Raw genomic sequence first — 22,772 nt, forward strand, 5'->3', positions numbered from 1 at the left:
CATACACTAGACACATGAGTGACTGCATTAGACAGCACACACAGACAGACAGCTTAGCTCAGTGCCTAAAGCATCAGACAGAGCAAGACGAAGGAGGCATGTTGTTGCTATGGAGACCAGCAGAAAAGCAGAGTTCATTACAGACATCATTTGATCTCCAAAGGGAAATCAAGCACCGAACGATGCGTCAGAGCAACATACGCTTAACGGAAACTCTTCTTTATGTCTGCATAAATACACACATACACTATAAAGACAAGTATGTCTCTTCTTATTATAGACAAAATCCACAAGCCCACTGCCAGTCAGCCATTCCTAACAGCGATAACCCTCTACACAAGTGTCATTTTAACATCCCCATTTAAAAAAAATAAAATAACGACCTGTATTTTTAAACAATTATTATTCAAACAAGTTAGTCATTCTGCAAGTGGGTCAAGATAACTGCACTTTTTTTCAAAGCTACTATTGCCAATTAAGGCAGAATTAAGCACATTACTCCCACTCAGGTAAAACTCTTGAATACAGTTGCTTTGAAAATGATGCATTAACCCATTATTGGGAAACTGGTTCATGTGTCACCTTTTTGTCTTGACTTAGAGCTTGCCCCATTGTGTGAAGTTTCTCTTTGTGTGTATCTTTGTTGCTGTCGGTGAATAAACAACTTACCAATGAGCTCCTTGTTCCTGATGTCCAGAGCCATGTTTCTCAGCGCGGTGGCCACGGCACACACCACCCGGTCATTGTCTATCCTCAGCAACTCCACCAGGATGGGTAGGCCCTTCTCCTTACGCACTGCAGCCCGGATGTACACTGACCACTGGGCAGGACAGAGGGAAGGGAGGGTTCGGGGTGGACAGAGGGAGCGTCAGAGATTTGTTTTCCTTGTTTGTATTTGTACACTTTTCTGGGGTATTCTCATTGATTCTCTTAACTGACTAAAAATGATCAACTTAAGGTCCACATCTCGTGGCCTTCAGAATGAAGAAGAATTGTTCATTTGTCAATCAGATTGATTTTTGCAAACGGAGGAGTCGCCCCCCGATGGCTATAAGACAGGAAAAAATGACCAGAATATGTGGGACCCTTAGGGATGTTTATTTTTTGCTGAGAATCTTCACTTTCAGAACACTTTGACGCACACCAAAGATTCAATACACCGATACCATTTGGTATTGCAGTGATGTAGGCATAGTCCTTACCTTCCAGCTGCCAGCAGCTAGGTTCTGCAGAGCCCCAGCTGCTCCCTCCAGGGTGTCTGGGTTGGAGCACTCAGACAGCAGTGTGAGGTAGGGCTTCACGATGGTGGGATGCCATAACATCTGGATGCCCTTCGGTGGCTCCGCCAAGTCTGGAAATGGGCCGACGCCGTCCCACTGCGGAAGATGAGACGTCATTTAGAATAGAAAAGCATTTTGAATTCTGAGTGAGGCGAGGTTTGACCGTGGTAGGGTGCCAGCATGGGCAAGAACAGGGGGAAGGATAGAGAGAGAGAGAGAGAGAGAGAGAGAGAGAGAGAGAGAGAGAGAGAGAGAGAGGGAGGATTTACTATTCATTAACTGTGTAAAAATATGCTGGCATTCATCGGTTTGTGCATTTTGTTTTTCTATCTGCTCTGTAATTGAAATCTGACATTTCCTCATGCACTGATGATGCATTTGTAAAAAACACAGACACACATACTGTATTTCAATAACATGAGTGAAAGATCTGGGTCTTGAATACAGGAGATTTGGATTTGGAGACTGCAATATATTTTACACATTCGTAAAATTCGTAGTTGTGGCATTTGACTGATGTGTGTTGATGAGTAGGTGCAGTATGAAAAGAAAAATAACTTTTGCACCAAAACGTCATCATTAGTTGCTGGCATGTATTATATGTTGGACTTGTTACATGCATCCCGCCTATTTTTGCAAAAACAGAGAGCGTTGCTTAGATAGCTAGCCAGAACTGCTCAAATATGCTAGCGACAGTTGTTTCAGTTGGAAAAAAATGCGTCCCACCTCGGCAAGTGATCAGATCACAATAATGTGTCTTAGTGGTGGTTTACACTTGGATTTAGAGCGGTCTACTTGTGATCTGATTGAACAGGACACATTTAGTGTAAAGAGGGTCAAAGGTCTATTGAGAGCTACTGAAAACTGGACTAAGATACAGTGGGGCAAAAAAGTATTTAGTCAGCCACCAATTGTGCAAGTTCTCCCACTTAAAAAGATGAGAGAGGCCTGAGACAAAATGAGAAAAATAATTCCTGAAAATCACATTGTCTGATTTTTAAAGAATATATTTGCAAATTATGGTGGAAAATAAGTATTTGGTCAATAACAAAAGTTCATCTCAATACTTTGTTATATACCCTTTGTTGGCAATGACAGAGGTCAAACGTTTTCTGTAAGTCTTCACAAGCTTTTCACACACTGTTGCTGGTATTTTGGCCCATTCCTCCATGCAGATCTCCTCTAGAGCAGTGATGTTTTGGGGCTGTCGCTGGGCAACACGGACTTTCAACTCCCTCCACAGATTTTCTATGGGGTTGAGATCTGGAGACTGGCTAGGCCACTCCAGGACCTTGAAATGCTTCTTACGAAGCCACTCCTTCGTTGCCCGGGCGGTGTGTTTGGGATCATTGTCATGCTGAAAGACCCAGCCACGTTTCATCTTCAATGCCCTTGCTGATGGAAGGAGGTTTTCACTCAAAATCTCACGATACATGGCCCCATTCATTCTTTCCTTTACACGGATCAGTCGTCCTGGTCCCCTTGCAGAAAAACATCCCCAAAGCATGTTTCCACCCCCATGCTTCACAGTAGGTATGGTGTTCTTTGGATGCAACTCGGCATTCTTTCTCCTCCAAACACGTGTTGAGTTTTTACCAAAAAGTTCTATTTTGGTTTCATCTGACCATATGACATTCTCCCAATCCTCTTCTGGATCATCCAAATGCTCTCTAGCAAACTTCAGACGGGCCTGGACATGTACTGGCTTAAGCAGGGGGACACGTCTGGCACTGCAGGATTTGAGTCCCTGGCGGCGTAGTGTGTTACTGATGGTAGCCTTTGTTACTTTGGTCCCAGCTCTCTGCAGGTCATTCACTAGGTCCCCCCGTGTGGTTCTGGGATTTTTGTTCACCATTCTTGTGATCATTTTGGCCCCACGGGGTGAGATCTTGCGTGGAGCCCCAGATCGAGGGAGATTATCAGTGGTCTTGTATGTCTTCCATTTTCTAATAATTGCTCCCACAGTTGATTTCTTCACACCAAGCTGCTTACCTATTGCAGATTCAGTCTTCCCAGCCTGGTGCAGGTCTACAATTTTGTTTCTGGTGTCCTTTGACAGCTCTTTGGTCTTGGCCATAGTGGAGTTTGGAGTGTGACTGTTTGAGGTTGTGGACAGGGGTCTTTTATACTGATAACAAGTTCAAACAGGTGCCATTAATACAGGTAACGAGTGGAGGACAGAGGAGCCTCTTAAAGAAGAAGTTACAGGTCTGTGAGAGCCAGAAATCTTGCTTGTTTGTAGGTGACCAAATACTTATTTTACCGAGGAATTTACCAATTAATTCATTAAAAATCCTACAATGTGATTTCCTGGATTCTTTCCCCCCATTCTGTCTCTCATAGTTGAAGTGTACCTATGATGACAATTACAGGCGTCTCTCATCTTTTTAAGTGGGAGAACTTGCACAATTGGTGGCTGACTAAATACTTTTTTGCCCCACTGTAGCTTGTATGCTTTATCCGAATCTGAAGTGTATTCTGTATACTATTACAACCGTCCTTTGTGCTTCCTACTTGTGGCCAATATAGAGAACAGTCCACATGTTTGTTTTGTATAGAAAACAGTCTCATCCTTCTTCCATCTACAATGACGTAATGTCACACGACATTTGATAAGGCTCTGTACACTGCCAACAGACTGGATTAAAAAAAAATCTTGTTACCCCCCCCCCCCCCCCATCTTTCCTTCTTTACTTTCCCGTTATACCTCCTCCCAACCGAGATATCCTTCCCTCCTCTCCTCTAATTACCCCACCGTTGATAGAGTTTTGCCCTCAACCCAACCGCTACTTCATGGTAATCGCCCACAGCTGCACTGGAGTGGAGACAGACAGATAGAAGGAAGAGGGAGGGGAGTTATTATCATTATGGAGAGGTTATGATTTCTCCCTTCACAATCTGATCCCGGGGTTAGTTTTCAGATCCCTCATCTCCCTGGTTCTGCCTGGGTACACAACAAATACCTAGAGGGTTCTCTAGCAAAAAGAAGTTAAAGGCCTGGCTCATTACTAACATCTTTTTATTTATTTTTTCAAATCTCCTTTCTCTGTCTTTTCTGGAAATGAAAGAGGGGAGAGAAGGGGGAAAAAAAGCATTAAGGGCTAATGAGCAATTCACCCACCCCGATCCACCGGAAGTGTTGGGTTTTCAATTTCACAGCTTCACTAGAAGTTGTAAAAGACGTCTTCCACTCAACCAGAATGTGATGCTGATTGCTTATTAGCATGACAAGATGTTCAAGCCTACTCCACGGGAGTCGTTTGGTTTCTGCCAATTCTACGACTAAAAGGGCACTCGTTTTTTTTAGCCAACCGGAGGATGGAACTCTTCCTGTTGGCAGCAGAAGGACACATCCAGGAAATCCAGAGCGAAATACTAACAATGGCTCTGTATTTTTTATTCTGAGCACAGGTACTCATTGTACCCAGTAGAGAGTCAATATGTAGGTAGAGCTATAATCTCCTGATCCTGCTGTGTGGAAACCTTGTAGTGTGTGTCTATGATTTTGCATAAAACAACAAAACATTAAATGAAAAAGATGCATAAAACACATCATAAAGCTTCTGCATGTAGCTGTGAGTCACCTTATTCTGGAGACGTGGCCCTAAATAATCCAGGTGGTGGGTGAAGATCAGCAGTTGAGGTGAAAAAAACAACAAGACAGGCTCAAACATCATGAATATCAAAGAAAACTGTGGTGCATTCATAAATACTCATTTGAGACTAGAGATAGTGTGGACCAGGGATGAACTGAGCAAATGTTCCTGAACCAGAAAACTACACAGAGCTGCAGTACAAAGTGAAATATTTAATCCTCCACTTGGGAAGAAAAAACAAACAAACAGTGACATCTGCTCTGACACAAGACAGATAACAAAGCAATAAAAATGTAAACATATATTTGTAGACATAGTGTCTTAGAAAATACATATTAGATGCTCTATAATATAGGCTGGAGATGACAACCTTTTATCTGTACTACTCATGGACTGTATATAGGAAGTGCAACCAGAAGTGACAGGAGAGGGCGGAGCTAGGAGCCAACAAACACTGAATACAAAATTTACTGCCGACCAAAGGGTTAATTAACTTTTAATGAAAAGGAAAGGAGTACAGTTCTTAGACAAAAAAAAAACAGGCAACTCCCAGACCAGACAACGCTGTAGTATCTACCTGTCGATCACAAGGTAGCCACGCCCCTAAGGCATACCCTGCTTTTAAGTCTATTTTACTCTAAATGGGACCATAATTAATTAAATGAACACCATGTTCTATTGAAGAAGACTTGAAACTAGTGACTGAGACCATGAACTTGTTTTTACAATGTTTACTGAGAGAGACGTAGAGTAATTTTCTCATAGACTTCCAAACAACAAGAGGAGTCGCCCCGTGATGGCCATTAGAGAGAATGCAGGTTTGAGGCACTTCTGCATTGGCTACACATCTCAGAGTCGGAGGTTGCTGCCATGTACAACTGTTATTATGCCTTATCATTTAATTGTTATTATTCTGGTGTGGATATCTGACAGGAAATAAGAATCAAGTCACACCATCAGACAAAAACAAGGGCATATTCCTCATGCATTATGTACTTGGTGTGTAAATGTAGATTTGCTCGTGGTCATTAAAATTCTATAAGAGCAAATATATCGTCACCACACAGCCCAATACAAAAAAAATGAATCTGTGACGCCCGCTTGGTGGCATGGCTCACTTCATGGTCAAGGTACTGTAGGCGTAATATATTTCATGTATGTATATGATGATTGAAATAAAGTATGATGACGTTGCATCACGAGACCTGGGAAGCTGGATTCTATGTGAACTAAACCGATGTTCTGTCGCTTCTTCAGTGTTTAAATCTGTATTTGTGTGAACTGAAGACTAAAGTGTTTTTTAAGTTTATTGTTTTTCACTACAAATACTTAAAGGAACCCTTCTCGCCACGCAGGTTTCCATAAATCGTGGCTGTATCTGGACTGTGGTCGTGCCTCCTGCTATAGCCCTGCTGACACCAACTGCTACTACCATTATTATTATTAGTCACATTACTATTATTATTCCCTGTACTATTACGCTTATTGGTTTTGCTTCTACCCTGGAGTCTTTGTGCTTTCTCGCCTCGCAGGTTTCCATAAATCGTGGCTGTACCTGGACTGTGGTCGTGCCTCCTGCTGTGGCCCTGCTGACACCCACTGCTACTACCATTATTATTATTAGTCACATTACTATTACTATTCCCTGTACCATTACGCACATTAGCTTTGCTTCCACCCTGAAGCCCTTTTGCTTTCTCGCGTCGCAGGTTTCCACAAATCGTTTTGGTACCTGGACCGTGGTCGTGCCTCCTGCTGTGACCTGGCTGACACCCACTGCTACTTCGATTATTATTATTAGTCACATTACTAATACTATTCCCTATATCATTACTTTAAATCTACTATAGTTATGCTGCTTTTAGAAGAAATCTTAATTTTTTCTTCTTACTCTGCTTACTACTGTGATTATATGAATCATTTATGTCATATACATTGCATGTGTTGTAACTCTGTTATGTTGTTCAATCTATTGCATTCTGTCCATCCTGGGAGAAGGATCCCTCCTCTGTCGTTCTCCCATAGGTTTCTTCCTTTTTTCTCCCTGTTAAAGGTTCTTTTAGGGGAGTTTTTCCTGTGCCGATGTGAGGGTTCCGGGACAGAGGATGTCGCATGTGTACAGATTGTAAAGCCCTCTGAGACAAATTTGTAATTTGTGATTTTGGGCTATACAAAATAAACTGAATTGAATTGAAATTCAACCTCACACGTCCATTTGCATTTCAATCACTCACCCTGTGTCACCTTGAATTCTTCAAGAAAAGTTTATTAAAATGGAAGCCAGTTTTAACGACAGCAAAACTAAATCAAAATGATCCGTGGACAAACTCTCACACGACTCATTTGGTATAATCCAAGTCTCATTTATCTCGTCATATGCTCACAACACAAATGCCTCTTCGCTAAATCTTTCTATTCCATGCACTTCGTCCACTACCGTCTGGACAATCTTATGCCGTGTTCACACCAAAAGCGAAGCGAATATTCGAAAATAAACTATTTTACTGTGATTTAATTACAATAAATGTACAAAAAGGGACGCCGAAATAACAACATAATGATGGTTGTTTGTAAAAAGTCAGAATTCATGTTTTGTTAGTTCTCTCTGCAAGACGACAAGGAAATCACTTTTAAAATGCTCGTTTTGTGAACGGAGCTCGGATCGATGACAGAGTGACAGGGGGAGAATCTCAACGCTGATTGGCTGTCGCAACACAGCGTCACGTGAATTTTTCGCCGGAGTTGAAATATTGCAACTCTGGCGAATGAAGTGATGATGCGAATTTCGCAATTTCGCCTCATTCGCGACGCAGACTCGAGTTCGCGTCTACTCGTGTATATTCGCGTCCGTGCATTGACTTTACATGTAAACTGAACGTGCGAAAAATTCGCTTCGCTTTTGGTGTGAACACGGCATTATGGCATGTTTGTGGAAGCATGAGATGGTTTTCTTCAATAATTCAAGGCAACACAGACATATAAAAAACGTAATTTTGTGGGAGAAATGTTGACCCTCTTTTATGTACAAACAAGTAAAGGGCAACAGCTATGACCAAACAGAGTCCATTAGCTTGTCTAACGATGAATCCACCACCACATTATTATTATCCACCATGCTATTAACTGTACAGCTCTGCAGTACTTTGTAATGAACTCTGCCGAAACAAGAAACTTCAGCTCATGCTGCCAACCATTTTGATCTCACATAAAGCACCAGCAATAAGTATTCGACCTAATCGAGGAAGAAAAGGAACAAGGACAAAAAGAGGAAGAACTATGTCCAACTTTCTGTTTCCCCACCTGGTCGTGTCCCTTCTTTTTCTTCTTCTTCTTGCCCCAGCATCCAGAACTCTCAGCGTCCTTCCCACCTGTGTCGCACAACAGACCGTCCAGCTCCTCCGACCCCCCCTGCTGGCTGTGAGACGTCTCTGCGGCCAAACGGTACGACAAGTTCCTCAGGATGCACACACAGTTCTCTACAGTCTGGTGAGACAGAAAGAAAGAGACAGACATGAAGGAGGGACAGATGGCAACCACAGAGTCAAAATCACACTGTAGAGTAGAAACATACTCATGCAGACACACACACTCATGAACATACTGTGCAGTGCTGCCTGTATAATATACACTATATGGACATGCACGCACACGCACACACACGCACACACACACCAAGACGCTCTTCACACATTAAAGGGATGGTTCAGGTGTTTTGAAGTGGGTTTCTTATCCATATTTCAGTGCATTACCTACAACAGATGGTGGTGAGTATGACCTAAGTTTGGAGAAACAGGCATAAGTAACGGGACAGGAGCAAAGCAATGTTCTGTTGTTGACGGGGGCAACAGCAACATTTATTTTAGGAACCCAAAAGAAAGACCCACCAAAAAACTCAAAATCCATTCAAGTGTATGCTATTTTTAAAATATTTTTACCACTTTATTTTGCTGTCAGACAGCCATTTCTGACTGGGAACTGAACTGAAAATGAAAGTTATCAAAGAAAATAAATTCTATATGTAGCGCACACTTAAACCGACATTGACTTTATAAAGCTGGTCTGTCTTTCAGGTGGCTAAAATGTGTTTTGTGTCCACAGCAGTACATTACTTTGCCTTTGTGCTGCTACTTCTGCCTAATGATCCAAACTGGGGGCTTGCAGACCACCGTCAACTGTAGGCCCAGCTTAAAACAAAAAAAGCCAAACTATTCTTTTAAACACAGGTCTGATGCATGTAGCACATATGCAAGTGCATGCACACAAACAGATACACATGATTGCTCACAGGCTCACATAAATGCGCGCGCACACACACACACACACACACACACACACACACACACACACACACACACACACACACACACACACACACACACACACACACACACACACACACACACACACACACACACACACACACACACTCTGTGTCTATGTTTCTGTGTCAGTGGCCATCTGGGTTGGGTATTATCACTGTAAAAAATGAAAAGGTCTGCCAGCTTGGCCCTTTATACTCGTTGTTTGTATACTAGCTTTTAAACATCTATTTTAGAAAATGTTGGACATTTTTTGATAAATACTGATTACTACTGATCAATGAAACATAACAATAAAGTCTAATGATATGTATTGATCAGCAGAAGCATGGCAGCCATTTGTCCATAAATATGCAGAAATACTGGATGTCAGGGTAATCAAAACAAGTTTATATATTCCATAGTGTGTAGTTTGTGTTCTGCAAACTTCGTACATTAACATATAAACCACAGGCAAACAATTTAGACAGATAAATATGTATATACAGCATATGCATATAGTCTGCAAAGACATAGATAAAGTACATTTGCATTTACCTCATGAATATGCATGTCAATTATAAATATTCCATACATAGTAATCACCATGAAACACGCTTTTTATAAAGCAATAACAAGCATGTATGTTATCATTTTTCTTTACCAGTGTGCGTATATTCGTATTCAGACGTCTTGGTGTGTGCGTGAGCTAGAGGCCATGAGAGAATGTGCTCACGGCGGTTGGCTACATGTGTGTGAGAGAGGTACCTTGCTGTCGATCTCGCTGCTCCCCAGAGCGGTCTGGATGACGTAGAGCAGAGCGTCTGTCAGGCCCTCGCACTCCCTCATCCTCCTCCGGGCTTCCTCGCCTGCAGAACTCACATTCCTGTTAAACACACACACACGCACACACACACACACACACACACACACACACCTCATCAATGAGCAGTCCGCTGACTGAACATGCAGCACAGCTTCAGAATATCCAATGCACGTCTGCAAAGCAACACACACAACTCGATTTGCCCGGTAGTTTCACACACGTGTGTGTTGAAGCATATGGATATGTGCTACTGGATACGTATGCATGTCCGTGTGACACGGAGGAGAGAGAGAGTCTGAGTGTTATGCCCTTTAAATGTCAGACTATTAAGGATGGCTAGGAGATGCCTGTGCCCTCGGTGTCAGTGAGAAATGGCACCGAGCTTCCAAAACTCCATTAGCCGCCTTTGTTTTCCCTTAATAACAATCGTCACCATTTTAGCCTCAAACTAATATTTGGTTTTAAAGGCCCGGGGTTGAGTTGTTACATAGCTGTGGTGTTAAACATTTGTGCATTTACTTATGCAAGCCGTGTTAATGCCTGAATACTTCATTGGCCTTAAATTGAGTGAGTACATCTGTAAGCTTTCATAAATAAAAGAACAGCGACGATAAATAATTCGGACAAATGTTCATTTAGTATTTTACTGTGGGCTTCATTGATTCTTTTATTGCATATTATCAAAGGCAGTAACATGATTGCAACTGAATTTTGCCCCATGTTTATTTCAACACATTGAAATAAACATGGGGCAAAATTCAGTTGCAAAATTCAGTTGCAAAAAAATAGGCAGCCGCATTTGGCCATATATCATGTGTGTTTATGTGTGTGTGGTTTTCAGCTTGCTCTTGACTGGTACTTTATAACCACTTTATATATCCTTTATAACGTTTCCTTTGTTTTGGATAACACCTGTTGGTGGATTCCATTCAATTAACCTTCTAATCCCCTGAAGCGTCCCCTCACATGCAACGGGGCTGCAGGTTATCTCTCATTATATTCTATTAGTATAAAGAATCGAAATATTGAGAGAGACATTTTTTTTAAAAAAAAATTCACATGGCTGGAAAGAAAAAAGGAACAGTATGTGTCTTCTAGGGAGCTTTCAAAGGGAACGGAATTTGATTAATCCAGTGTGCTGCAGCCACTAAAAAAAAACAACCCTGACAAAAATGTCACTCTTTTGGTAACAACAGGGAGCGACTGTTTCTTTGTCTTTAATTCTATAATCAAACAGGGTTATGCTGGATGCCTCTGCATGACCGTTTTGAATTGGGCTTTGTTTAGATTAAATTCTTAGTATTCATTTTTGATATCAAAAGAAACAATCGAGACAATAAAAACACATCAATGTCATTTTGCTGCTCTCAAGACCAACTAGCTTAACCAGATCATGACACTTTTAACTTTGCTGTTGATGACATTTAAAGGGTAAGAAATTCTCAACCCACTTTTTCAGCTGAAAACCAATTTATATGGGTATTCTTGTAGTGCTGTTGGTGGATTCAGATCCAAATCTTGACATTTCAATGTGAGGTAGTACAAACGGAAATCAGAACTGCCTACAGGTTCTGCATTTATATGCAGATATCTGTTCATAGAGATAATTTTGTTGCTGGCCTGGAAATCATCACTCCATATAATCAAAATCTTTCCTTAAGCACAGCAGCTAACGGGTACAGCTGCAAGAGAAAGGAGATTCCTGCACCTGCTTTTCAGAAATATGCAACATGTAAGCACAAAACTATAATAATGAACTGACATAAGAAGGCACTTCTTATGTCAGTTGAAATTAGTAGTACCCTATTCCCAAACTAAATTTAAACAGGCCGCTTTGATCACTGCGTTACCCACACAGATCATTCCATACATGTAGTGAGGATGGATCAAATAAATGCTACCTGTTGACTCGGCTGAAGCTGCATGTGCTGCTTTCTTTTAGTCATTTTAGTTTGAGAAAGATGGGTGATTTACTATAAATTTGGCTGCCAAGTTCATTAAATACTGATGTAGCTGCATGTACACTGAGGAAAGGTAAAGATTACTGATGTGTGTTGGAGAGAATGATGTTTTGGCGTCTGGGTGGTATGCTTTTGTTCCTTTTCCGATCAGCTCGTAAGTACAGTTAATGACGAACCTGCTCTTCATTAGTTTCTGAAAAACAATTGTGTCACATCTGAAAATTCAAGGCACATAATTCATATTCAGATTTCTAGCAGCAGAAGTTTCAGCAGCAGCAGCAGCACACACACACACACACACACACACACACACACACACACACACACACACACACACACACACACACAAATAAGCAGTGAATAACACACAAAAAGCAGTGAATAAGAAGAGGGAGAAAATGTGCGTGTGTGTGTGTGTGTGTGTGAGAGAGAAAGTGAGAGACTGCGAGGCAGAGACGGGGCGAGACAAAATGAGAAAGGGGATAAAAGGAGGGATAGTATGATAGGCAGAGAAGAAATGGAGTAATAAAAACGAGATGGAGACGGAGCAAAGGGAGGGAGGGAGTGAGGGAGGGAAAATGAGAAAGCGGGGAGGAGATGGAGAGAGAGAGAAAGAGAGCAGGTGGCCGGCGAAACACCAAACCCGCCATGAAATATTCAATCTTTAATCAGACGCCCCGCATTCCCTAACGAGGCGTGAGAAAGATGAATTAGCCCTTCGAGTTTAGGGAGCTGATCCACTCAAAACTATCTCCTGCAACATACACACACACACAAACTCACACACCACCAGTCTCTAGAATACACACAGTATCAGATGTGTGTATTTTCACACACGAACAGTATTTGAAGCTTGGGCAAGCACCCGATATGTGTTGTTTAGTTTTACCCAGAGCAGGTGAGTAGGCATATTGCGGTTGAGATAAATGGACCACACGTGACAGAGAGACGAACAGGGGCATGCACACACACACACACACACACACGGAAACACGCACACACAGGAAGCAAGATAACCTTGCCGACAGATATGCAAATGTAGTCGTGGCAGCAACCCCACTCTACTCTCTATCTACAGAAATGACATGTATTAAAGCAAACTTATTTGTTCTATTGTTTCTCATATACGTCTGCAGAAATAATAAGATAATGCAAGATAACTCGAGCGACAGGTAAAAAAACAAACATAAATACACAGTTGGTGTGAATGGATATTTGTGAATGTTTCAGGGCGAAGTTGTTCATTATTTTGTATGCAAGATGTGTTTTTGTTTTGATGCTGAAGTTTTTGCACATAAAAAAAAAAGTCTGGTTCACAGCCGACACGTCTCTGTAAGAAATATTTATGAGCTCAGTCTTGCCTACGGAAAATTTCATCATGCAGTACTGCTATCTTTGGAAAGCATCTCACCAGCACATATTTTATGTAAATATGATTAGCTGTATCTACTTTAAAGGACCTGAAATGGATCCTACTTTTTCAGTCCACTTCAAGGCTAGCAATCTATAAGATCAAATTTTGAATCCTCCTTAAGAATGGCAAAACATTATTAAGCTGCATTTCTGGACATAAAATGCCTGAAAATATGTTGTGATGTTGTGACTATAGAATTTAAAGTGGACAACATGCTTTCAGTGCTTGTGCACATACATCTGGGTATCTGGAATGCCTACCAGCCTACAAACTGTGAAATAAGACCCAGTCAGATTTTTGTGAGCTAAGTAGATCAGAAAACATGTGATTTAACAAGCCAATCAGATTTGACCCTCCTTCCTATGTCCCATGCAGGCTGTGAGACCCCTAAATCCATCCTCCACCCTCATCATATATATATTTTTTTAAGTTTGTGTGACTACAAACTGCATTTTGTTGCGCAACCCTGTTGTCCAATGACAATAAATGAACCTTGTAACGTTGTTATATACCGCCCGCGGCTTGAGAAATAGGTGAACCATATATTTTCTCACAAGAGAACCAGAGCAGATCTGGCTTTTTACTTTCATGCAATGCTTCTATTGCTGCTATTGCTATTTTTAGGATGGAGAGCACAGGAGGCCTAAAATGCAGGTGTGACAAGTTGTGTGTGGATGTAGCTCCTTTTCTGCTGACAAGGGAAATTTAAGATAATATAGTTGATGCTATATAACCATTTGTACTATAAAATAAGCTGTTATGATTATACAAACACATATTATATATAATATAAATGATCTCATTCCAATGAATCTAATGCTGTGTTTACAGCTTGTTGCACTGCCCCCAAGTGGCTAGAAAAAAACTGTTTTAAGCAACAAGTGTTGTGTAAGGTACAGGAACACTTTTTGGATTTTGAATTGTTTTAAAATAATACGTCAGGTATTCCCCAATGTGGGACAAGAAGAAATGATGAAAAACACAGCCCATAACATCTGATGCACTTACATTTTAGGGCTACTGTTTATCTTTTTCAAATATCTGGCGTGCTGGAGCACGGAGCCAAAACAACAGCAAAACAAAAAGAATGTGTCACAGTCCTACTACTTCCAGACTTCCCTGTATGACTAGGATCATGTCTCAAGTGTAAAAACGAAAAGCCACAGCAGCTCTGAAGCCAAGCGGGGACTCATCCTAAATGCTGCTAAAGTCTGTCAGCTCTCTGTGTAAAAAATGACAGACCAAGGCTGACTTATTTCTCTGTTTGAATTTGGTTTGTTGTGGCAGACTGTGAGGGGCCAAATCTTGCCACAAAGTGAGCGAATATGTCATTTCCGTGCAGAAATATTTGCGACAATAAATAGTCAGTCAGTCAACGTTTAGGCCGTACAATAACAAAGAAAAGAAGTGTAAATAAAAAGGACTCTGTCCTAATGTCGGAAACGAAACAGATAGTAACACTGACCGGAGGCAGCCTGTGGCGTTGCGGAGGACCTGGGAGGAGTGTAGGTGCAGCTTTTTGGATTGAATTGCGGTCCTCCTGTGTATGTGGGGACGTGTCCCAGCCTGAGTGGGGGATGATCACGGCGTTGGTCAGCACAGCGAGGGCATCCTGGATGATGGGCATCTTCAGGGCGTCGCATGACGATAGGTTCCAAAGAACACCTGAGGAGGATGGCAGGGAGACAGGATGTGAAAATCAATCCAGAGGAAAAGGGAAGACATAAAAATGGAGGAGGCACACAGGAGGTGAGACAGACAGGTTTTTAGAGAGCAGCTTGGTCCAAACGCAGCAGCACCGACAGTTACTGAAGTCGAACACGTGTTCTCGGAACTAGTACAAAGTGCCTTTTTTCATGGAAGACATTTTGACATGTTACAGTGGGAAAAAAACACTTTGAAGTAATAAAATGAATGATAACTGAATTTTTTGAAATGTTTTTTTAGTAACACCTGGGTCCGTCCCAAAAATCCACACTAACATGCTATTTAGTACCCGAAATCAGTGTGAGATTTTTGAAACCTTGGTATGGAATCAATAGTATGCAAAATGCACTATTATTAAATTATTGCGGAAGGAATATTACAGAAGGCTTATGCTGTGTTCACACCAAAAGCTTTGCGAATTTTTAAGGATCTTACAAATCATCGTTTGGTCACGTGAGGTTGGCAAGGGTTACCATAGTTATCTTAGCTCCACCGGCAAGGAGTCTTTCAGGAAGTGAGGTGGTTATTAAACTCACTGCGTTTGAAAAGATTCATATCACTGCTTATACACACAAAAGTATGTCGAAGGGTACACATATATAGATAGGTTGTCCTAAAAGACAAGGTGATCATAGTCTCAGGCAAATCAATTTTTCACAGTCCGAACTGTAAAAATGATCAATGAATCAGTGAATGAAGACAATGACATAGTCCACCTCTTGCAGTGACAGAACCCAATTGTTATATTTACACTATAATGTTTTAAGAGGCCATTTTAAAAGACAATGAATGCAGGCCAGGGGATTCAATCATTTTGCAAAGGACTATTTAAATCTCTGAATACTGTGCGAATCACAAAGACATCGCAGATCACATCATAACAATAACACTTGCACTGCTTTGGTCTGGCTCATTACCATCAGGAGATACTGGACTGGACTAATCATTCAAATGCACTTTATAAAAAGGGTCAGAGCAGACTGTATCTGCTGAGGAGACTGAGGTCCTTTGGAGTGCAGGGAGCACTCCTGAAGACCTTTTTCAACTCTGTGGTGGCATCAGCCATCTTTTATGCAGTGGTCTGCTGGAGCAGCAGCATCTCAGCAGCAGACAAGAAGAGACTGAACAAGCTTGTCAGGAAGGCCAGCAGTGTGCTGGGGTGTCCACTGGATACGGTGGAGGTGGTGGGAGACAGGAAGATGATGGCTGTCATCCCTGATGAACAACACCTCCCACCCCATGCAGGACACCCTGGCAGCTCTGTGCAGCTCCTTTAGCCACCGGCTGCTTCACCCCCCGGTGTGTGAAGGAGAGGTACCGCAGGTCCTTCCTTCCTGCTGCTGTCAGGTTGCACAACCAGCTCTGCTCCCAGCAGACCACATGACAATAATAACATGACAATAAAAACCTGTGCAATACATTACACATTACACTGTGCAATAATAGTTAAAAAAAAGTTAAAAATAGTTAAAATAGTTGTTGTTTTTTTCTCTGTCTGTAAATATAATATTTCAGTTATTGTTGTTTTTTCTTTTATTGCTTATTTATAATACTTGTTTTATTCTATTTTTATTTTTCATTTTTTGCTTGTCTTCTTCTACTATGTCTCTTGTGTGCACTTTACTCTACGCTGTTGTAAGTCTGCAAATTTCCCCGCTGCGGGACTAATAAAGGATTATCTTATCTTATCTTATCTTATACTCGTTGTTAACATAACCCGTGTGAAAGGAGGCGTTTCATGTCCCTGTCGGCTCGGCGTAGATACGGTGAATGAATTGTGCCATACATGAACCTTCGTTACTTCAATCATTAGCTAGCGTTCGTTACACTGACAAACCCTGTTACACATTTCGCCGTCGATAACACTCACTAGGTCAGGTGACGTTCATTTGCAGTTCCCATCTAAAACACGACACTTAAATTCCAAAAGACAACATCAGCTAGCCGTTAACGTTTGCCGCAATAACGACACAAGGTCGCTACATGTATATATGTGAGCAGCGGTAATATTAGCATGCAGTAAGCGACTGAAAAGTACTTAATCACTATAAAGCTTACCTCGCACCGCTGTGATCACCAGACCAGTCCACAATCAAAGCAGGGTGTCTCCACGGCAACGCCTTTGATAAATCGGTGGCTTTGTGACGTCACAGTGACATCACCGCCGAAGTTTATATAAATAAGTGGATTTCTCAACTGTCCTCAGTTCAACTAGTTCGTTGCAGAGAGAAGGACTACTACATATTTCGCATGATTTAATTTCTGACGGACTATCACAATGGATACAGAGAGAGTCACCCACCATAACACCATGACTTTGGTAAAAATACAAACTGAATTAGGCAGGGTAAAGAGAAACGAGAAATGGCTGATGGACCAAAACATGTCTCTGAAAAGACAGCTAGCCAACCTTGACAATGCAGAGAGTGACTTCAAAAAAGAACAGGTCGAGGTCGCCAAGTTAAAAAAAGGGACACTGAACAGTACCTTCATGTAACCCAGTTAAGGAAGGAGTTACAGAAGGTTAAAGCTGCATTTAAGAAGCAACAGGAAGAGAGGATTATCGAGAAGCAGGAATTGGAAATGAAAATCGCGGTTCTCTCAAAGGAGTCTGTGAATATTCAGAACATGTTCGTCATCGAAAAAACGATCAGGCTGCAGAAGGAAAACGCATTACAAAAGTATAGCGACACACAAATACAGAACAAGGATTTGCTCATGCAAACTGTTACATTAAATCATCAGATGCAAGAGTTGGCAGGGTACAAGGCCCATGCCGTTAAAAAAATTGAAGAACAGAGCCTTAGGATAAACAAAATTGAGGCAGAACATCGGGCTTTGAATGTCAATTTAAACGAAATGAAAGACAAAGCCAAAAAATACAAAGCACTGGTGGATTACCTGAACCCAATAGAAGACAGACTTAAGGTAGTAAAACAAGAAAATGAGAAACAAAAGAAAGAAATAAAAAAAAGAAATAGACAAGACGACGATTACAAGATACAAATACATCAGTTGGCTATGGAGACCAAGATGCTAAAATATAAAATTGCAAATATTACAATTTCGTATAAGGATCTGGAATGCGAGATTGACGAAACTAAACAAAGTAAGGTGAACGTGATGATTGAATTAGATAATCAGAAGAAAGAGGCAGTGAAGCAGCGTCACATCATTGCCAAGATGGAGGATCAACTGAACAGCTTTAATGATCTGAAATTAAAACGCCATACTAAGGAGAGAGATCTCATGAAGAAATGTTTGTCCAAAGACGAGGAATTAATTTATGTCAGGAATTTGATATGTGAATCAGAGGGCAAGCAAAGACTGCTGACCATCGAGATTGAGGGCATTAAGGCTGAGAGAAACCTCGCCATACAAAACTTGTTCAAGGCTCAGGTGGAACTCGGTCTGAGCAACGCTCAAATTGTGAAACTGCAGGAGGAGATCAGAACCTTGACTTGTGAGGCCAATGAGAAGGACACAGTAGTGGCCAAGGGTACCCTGGATTATCGTTCTGTCAAAAAACAGCTGCAAAACGTCAAGCTGCAGCTGGCCGAAACAAAGAACATGTATGAGGAATTGAAAAAATCCCAGGCCCACTTGCTGGGGACCATCAAATTGGCTGAGGTCGTGGCTGAGAAGGAACAGTTGGAAAAAGAGGTGGTGCACTGCGTCGGAGTGGTCGAGCACCATCAAATGCGGTTTAACCAACAGGAAGCCATAAAAGTCTCGCTGGAAACATCAATTAAGGACTATGAAAATGAGGTCAGGTTTCTCCGGGCGGAGAACATAAAGTTTAGGAATCAGTGTGACCTCCAGCACACAAAACTGTTTCGTAAGGTTGCCCTCTCACGCCGAGAGAAAAGGGTTAAGAGAAAGAATCTGCAATGCAATATGAGGTTCTTTTGGAAAACTCAAGACTCGCTTCTGGAGAAAAGGAATGCCGAGATCGAGAAGTTGAGGCGGATGTTGGCACGGCGACCGGATGACGCCATACAGAAGTTCCAGCAGTGTCAGTGGGAGAACAGACACCTGAGCAAAGAGTTGCAGGCAGCACAAGGACACCTCATGGCGTACCAAGCAGAGTACAAGAGCGCGAAAGAGGAGAACAAGGAACTAACGTATGCCCTCAGGAAGCTCAAGTTGGAGTGTGGGGACAAGCGCACCCATTTGCCTCCTATTCCCAAAAAACCCCAGCCCCCCACTGAGGACAAATCCAAGAAAGAGTGCAGGCCTTTGTCAAGACGCACTCGCTTCCTGCTCAAAGAACAGTCCGAGCATTGGTCTGAGGAGAATCCAATGTTTGGCCCCCTTCCACCCATCTCCAAAGTACCGTGTCGTGTAGGTAAACTAAGGCCCCTTCTTGCCCCAGCCCCATCCCCACAGCCTTAAATTGGCCATTACCAAAGAACATCAGGTGACTCAGTTGGGTCCTGGGCTCAGATTAATGAGCCTGATTGAGTTTGCATGTTCTCCCATTTTCTTTTCAGGTTTACTCCGGGTGCTCCAGTTTCCTCCCACAGACTTAAGACCTGCAGGTTCGGTAAAGGGTTTACTCCGGGTGCTCCGGTTTCCTCCCACAGACTTAAGAGCTGCAGGTTCGGTAAAGGGTTTACTTCGGGTGCTCCGGTTTCTTCCCAAAGCCTTAAAAAAATGCAGGTTCGGTAACGGGTTTACTCCGGGTGCTCCGGTTTCTTCCCAAAGCCTTAAAAAAATGCAGGTTCGGTAACGGGTTTACTCCGGGTGCTCCGGTTTCTTCCCAAAGCCTTAAAAAAATGCAGGTTCGGTAACGGGTTTACTCCGGGTGCTCCGGTTTCCTCCCAAAGCCTTAAAAAAACTTGCAGGGTCGGTAACGGTGCAACTTTGGCTCAGGAGACACAGCGGGTTGTCCACTAACCGGGCAGTTGGTGGTTCGATCCCCTGCGTCTCCTGTTCACATGTCAGTGTCCTTAGGTGAGACACTGAACCAAAAAAACTTAAAATAAAATTGAAAAAATTATTTATTGAAAAGTTGTAATGTTTTATAATGTACTATATTACATCATACAATTGGTCAGATATTTGCTAATAATGCACAAGGTGATCCCATGGAGCTTTGGTAATGGCCAATTTAAGGCTGTGGGGATGGGGCTGGGGTAAGAAGGGGCCTTAGTTTACCTACACGACACGGTACTTTGGAGATGGGTGGAAGGGGGCCGAACATTGGATTCTCCGAGTGAGTCACTGCCCCAAGCGAGGGAGTTCAAGTATCTCGGGATCTTATTCACGAGTGAGGGTAAAATGGAGCGAGAGATGGACAGGCGGTTCGGTGCAGCGTCAGCAGTGATGCAGGCGTTGTACCGGACCGTTTTGGTGAAGAAGGAGCTGGAAAGTGTTGCTGGGGAGAAGGACGTCTGGAGGACCCTCCTTAGCTTGCTGCCCCCGCTGACCCGGCCCCGGATAAGCGGAAGGAGATGGATGGATGGATGGATGGATTTCTCACAGCTCTGATGGATAGAGGCTTTTTGAGGCTTTGCTAACAATTCATTTTGTGGCAGCACAATGACCAAATGATACACTGTGTGTGAGGCTCTAAATCATTGTTTTGATCATGGCAGGGTCGACGAAGAGAGAGGCCAGGAATCTGACAGTGAAGATGCATTAGAGGACGAAGTTATGAAGTCATAACGAAGGCAACACAGAATATAATCCAGACCAAGAAATAACCAATGCCTATGTCCTTTACGCAGCAGATCTTATTCTGTACCATTATTTAGACATTTGATATGGTCCTTGTTAGATGTTTCACAGTGTGTTAATATTCATATTGATATCATTGTGTACTTTTGTATTTTGAGGCCTTGGAAACATTTTTTACGGAACTTTTAATCACCACACCACACTTGCGCAGCGAAATGAACAAGCTGACTGAATAATTTGAGACTTCATGCTAACTTATTACTTTGTTAGTACTTGGAATACTGAATTCCAACAATTGATTTTATATCATGTTAATATTGTTGCTTAATAAATACAAATTAATTGTTGCCTGTGTTACATGGCTTTCTTTGTCCTGTCAGTGGAAACTATTAGTGTTACTATAACTACGTATTGAATTGTCACATATGTTACTGTGAGCATTTTGAAGTATAAAAGACGTTTAAAATACGGCGATGGTTAAAAGATGATCAAAAGTAGTTCAAAAGTGAACGTTTTTTCACAGACTATTTGAAGACGTTGACTAAACGTTCACGCTAAAACCATATTTCACTGGGATTTGCAATATTGGCTTTTAATTGAGAAATGTGGATGTAGCTTAGATTCCCTCTTAAATGACGACATACTAATATTAGCACAATGTAGAGAATGAAAAAATTCACTATTGCAAATCCCAGTGAAATACTGTCTAAACGTGAACGTTCCCAGGGTTTGATGTCCGACTGAGTAACTCTTGTTTTACAGTTTACTGTTTTATAATTATTACTACACATTACATAATTTCTCAAACAAATGTAAAATGTTCTATGGTTATTTGGATTGAACGATTGAAAATGTTCATTTACAGATCTGGCACGGTCATAATAATTATAACAAAAAGGGGAAGAAATACACACAAATCACCAATACACTAATAAATGTAACCCCCAAAAATCATCATGCATCTTTAATTAAACAGGAGTGATGCATTTCAAATGTTGGGTTAATATTTCAAAACATAACCTTTAATTTATCTCACCACAGTGCTGCTGTAATTAAATTTGAGCCTAAATCCCCTAAAAAACAGAAAATAAATTAAGTAATGAAGGCGGTAAATCTCTTACAAAATGTTTCCACCGCACTTCTCCACTGCTGACTCTTAATCCTCACCTGAATTCAACATACAGTGACTAGCCAACCGAGAAAAGGAGTAAGTGTCCTCCTGCCTACTAAGTACCATTCTTTTTTTCTTTACCAGTCTCCAGAAGCACGGCGGCCACTAAATATCTTCTCTGGAGACTCACTCTCACACAGACACATACACACATACACAGAGGCAAATCGTCACATTTTGCTGCGAAACAACTTGCGTGGTTATACACATTCAAACACTCAAACACATAAAACTGCGTGAACCTTGCGGATCTTCGCAACACATCAGGTTGCCTTTGAACTTGTCTATGTCCTCATCTATGTTCTTATGTAATTACATGTGTGCATTTGAGAGTGTCCACCGCTAGCCATATCTGCACTCAACCCCACACCCCTTTCCTTGATGGTTGTAATTATAGCTGTAATAGTGGTAAAACATCCTATCCCAAGATCTGTGTGTCTGCGTGTTTGGAATAAGGCGTCCTCTCTTAAGCGCCGAGTTGTTCACCCTCAGCTGAACAGCGACTGTGTAATTACAGCTCATGTTATCTGTCTTTGTGGGTTTTCATGAAATTGTTCTTGTGTGTGTGTGTGTGTGTGTGTGTGTGTGTGTGTGTGTGTGTGTGTGTGTGTGTGTGTGTGCATCTCTGAGCCCCCTCGACAAATCAGTCTTAACTCTGTCAGCCGCTTGGACTGCATGCGCTTATGCTGGGTGTATGGTGGCAGTGTCAGTTTGTGGTCAGGGGGAGTTTCTAAATGACTAACTTCTGGCGTTGTGACGGTAATTAGCCGGCCGTGTCACGTTAGCAAAAGTGTTTTCCCTCTGTCTCATCTTGTTTGCTGCTTAAGAGGGCAAAGG

General features: G+C 41.9%; 1 protein-coding gene across 1 annotated transcript in view; it reads right to left on the minus strand.

Annotated features, from left to right (window-relative positions):
- Nucleotides 1-22,772, minus strand: part of ctnnd2b (catenin (cadherin-associated protein), delta 2b) — a 140,032-nt gene that overhangs the window by 13,538 nt on the left and 103,722 nt on the right. The window contains 6 exon segments of the mRNA XM_054602194.1: nt 670-842; nt 1,198-1,376; nt 8,177-8,359; nt 9,943-10,060; nt 14,841-14,893; nt 14,895-15,040. Coding sequence (XP_054458169.1) covers nt 670-842; nt 1,198-1,376; nt 8,177-8,359; nt 9,943-10,060; nt 14,841-14,893; nt 14,895-15,040 — 852 coding nt within the window.

This window comes from Anoplopoma fimbria, chromosome 8, assembly GCF_027596085.1.
Source record: "Anoplopoma fimbria isolate UVic2021 breed Golden Eagle Sablefish chromosome 8, Afim_UVic_2022, whole genome shotgun sequence".
NCBI lineage: Eukaryota > Metazoa > Chordata > Actinopteri > Perciformes > Anoplopomatidae > Anoplopoma > Anoplopoma fimbria.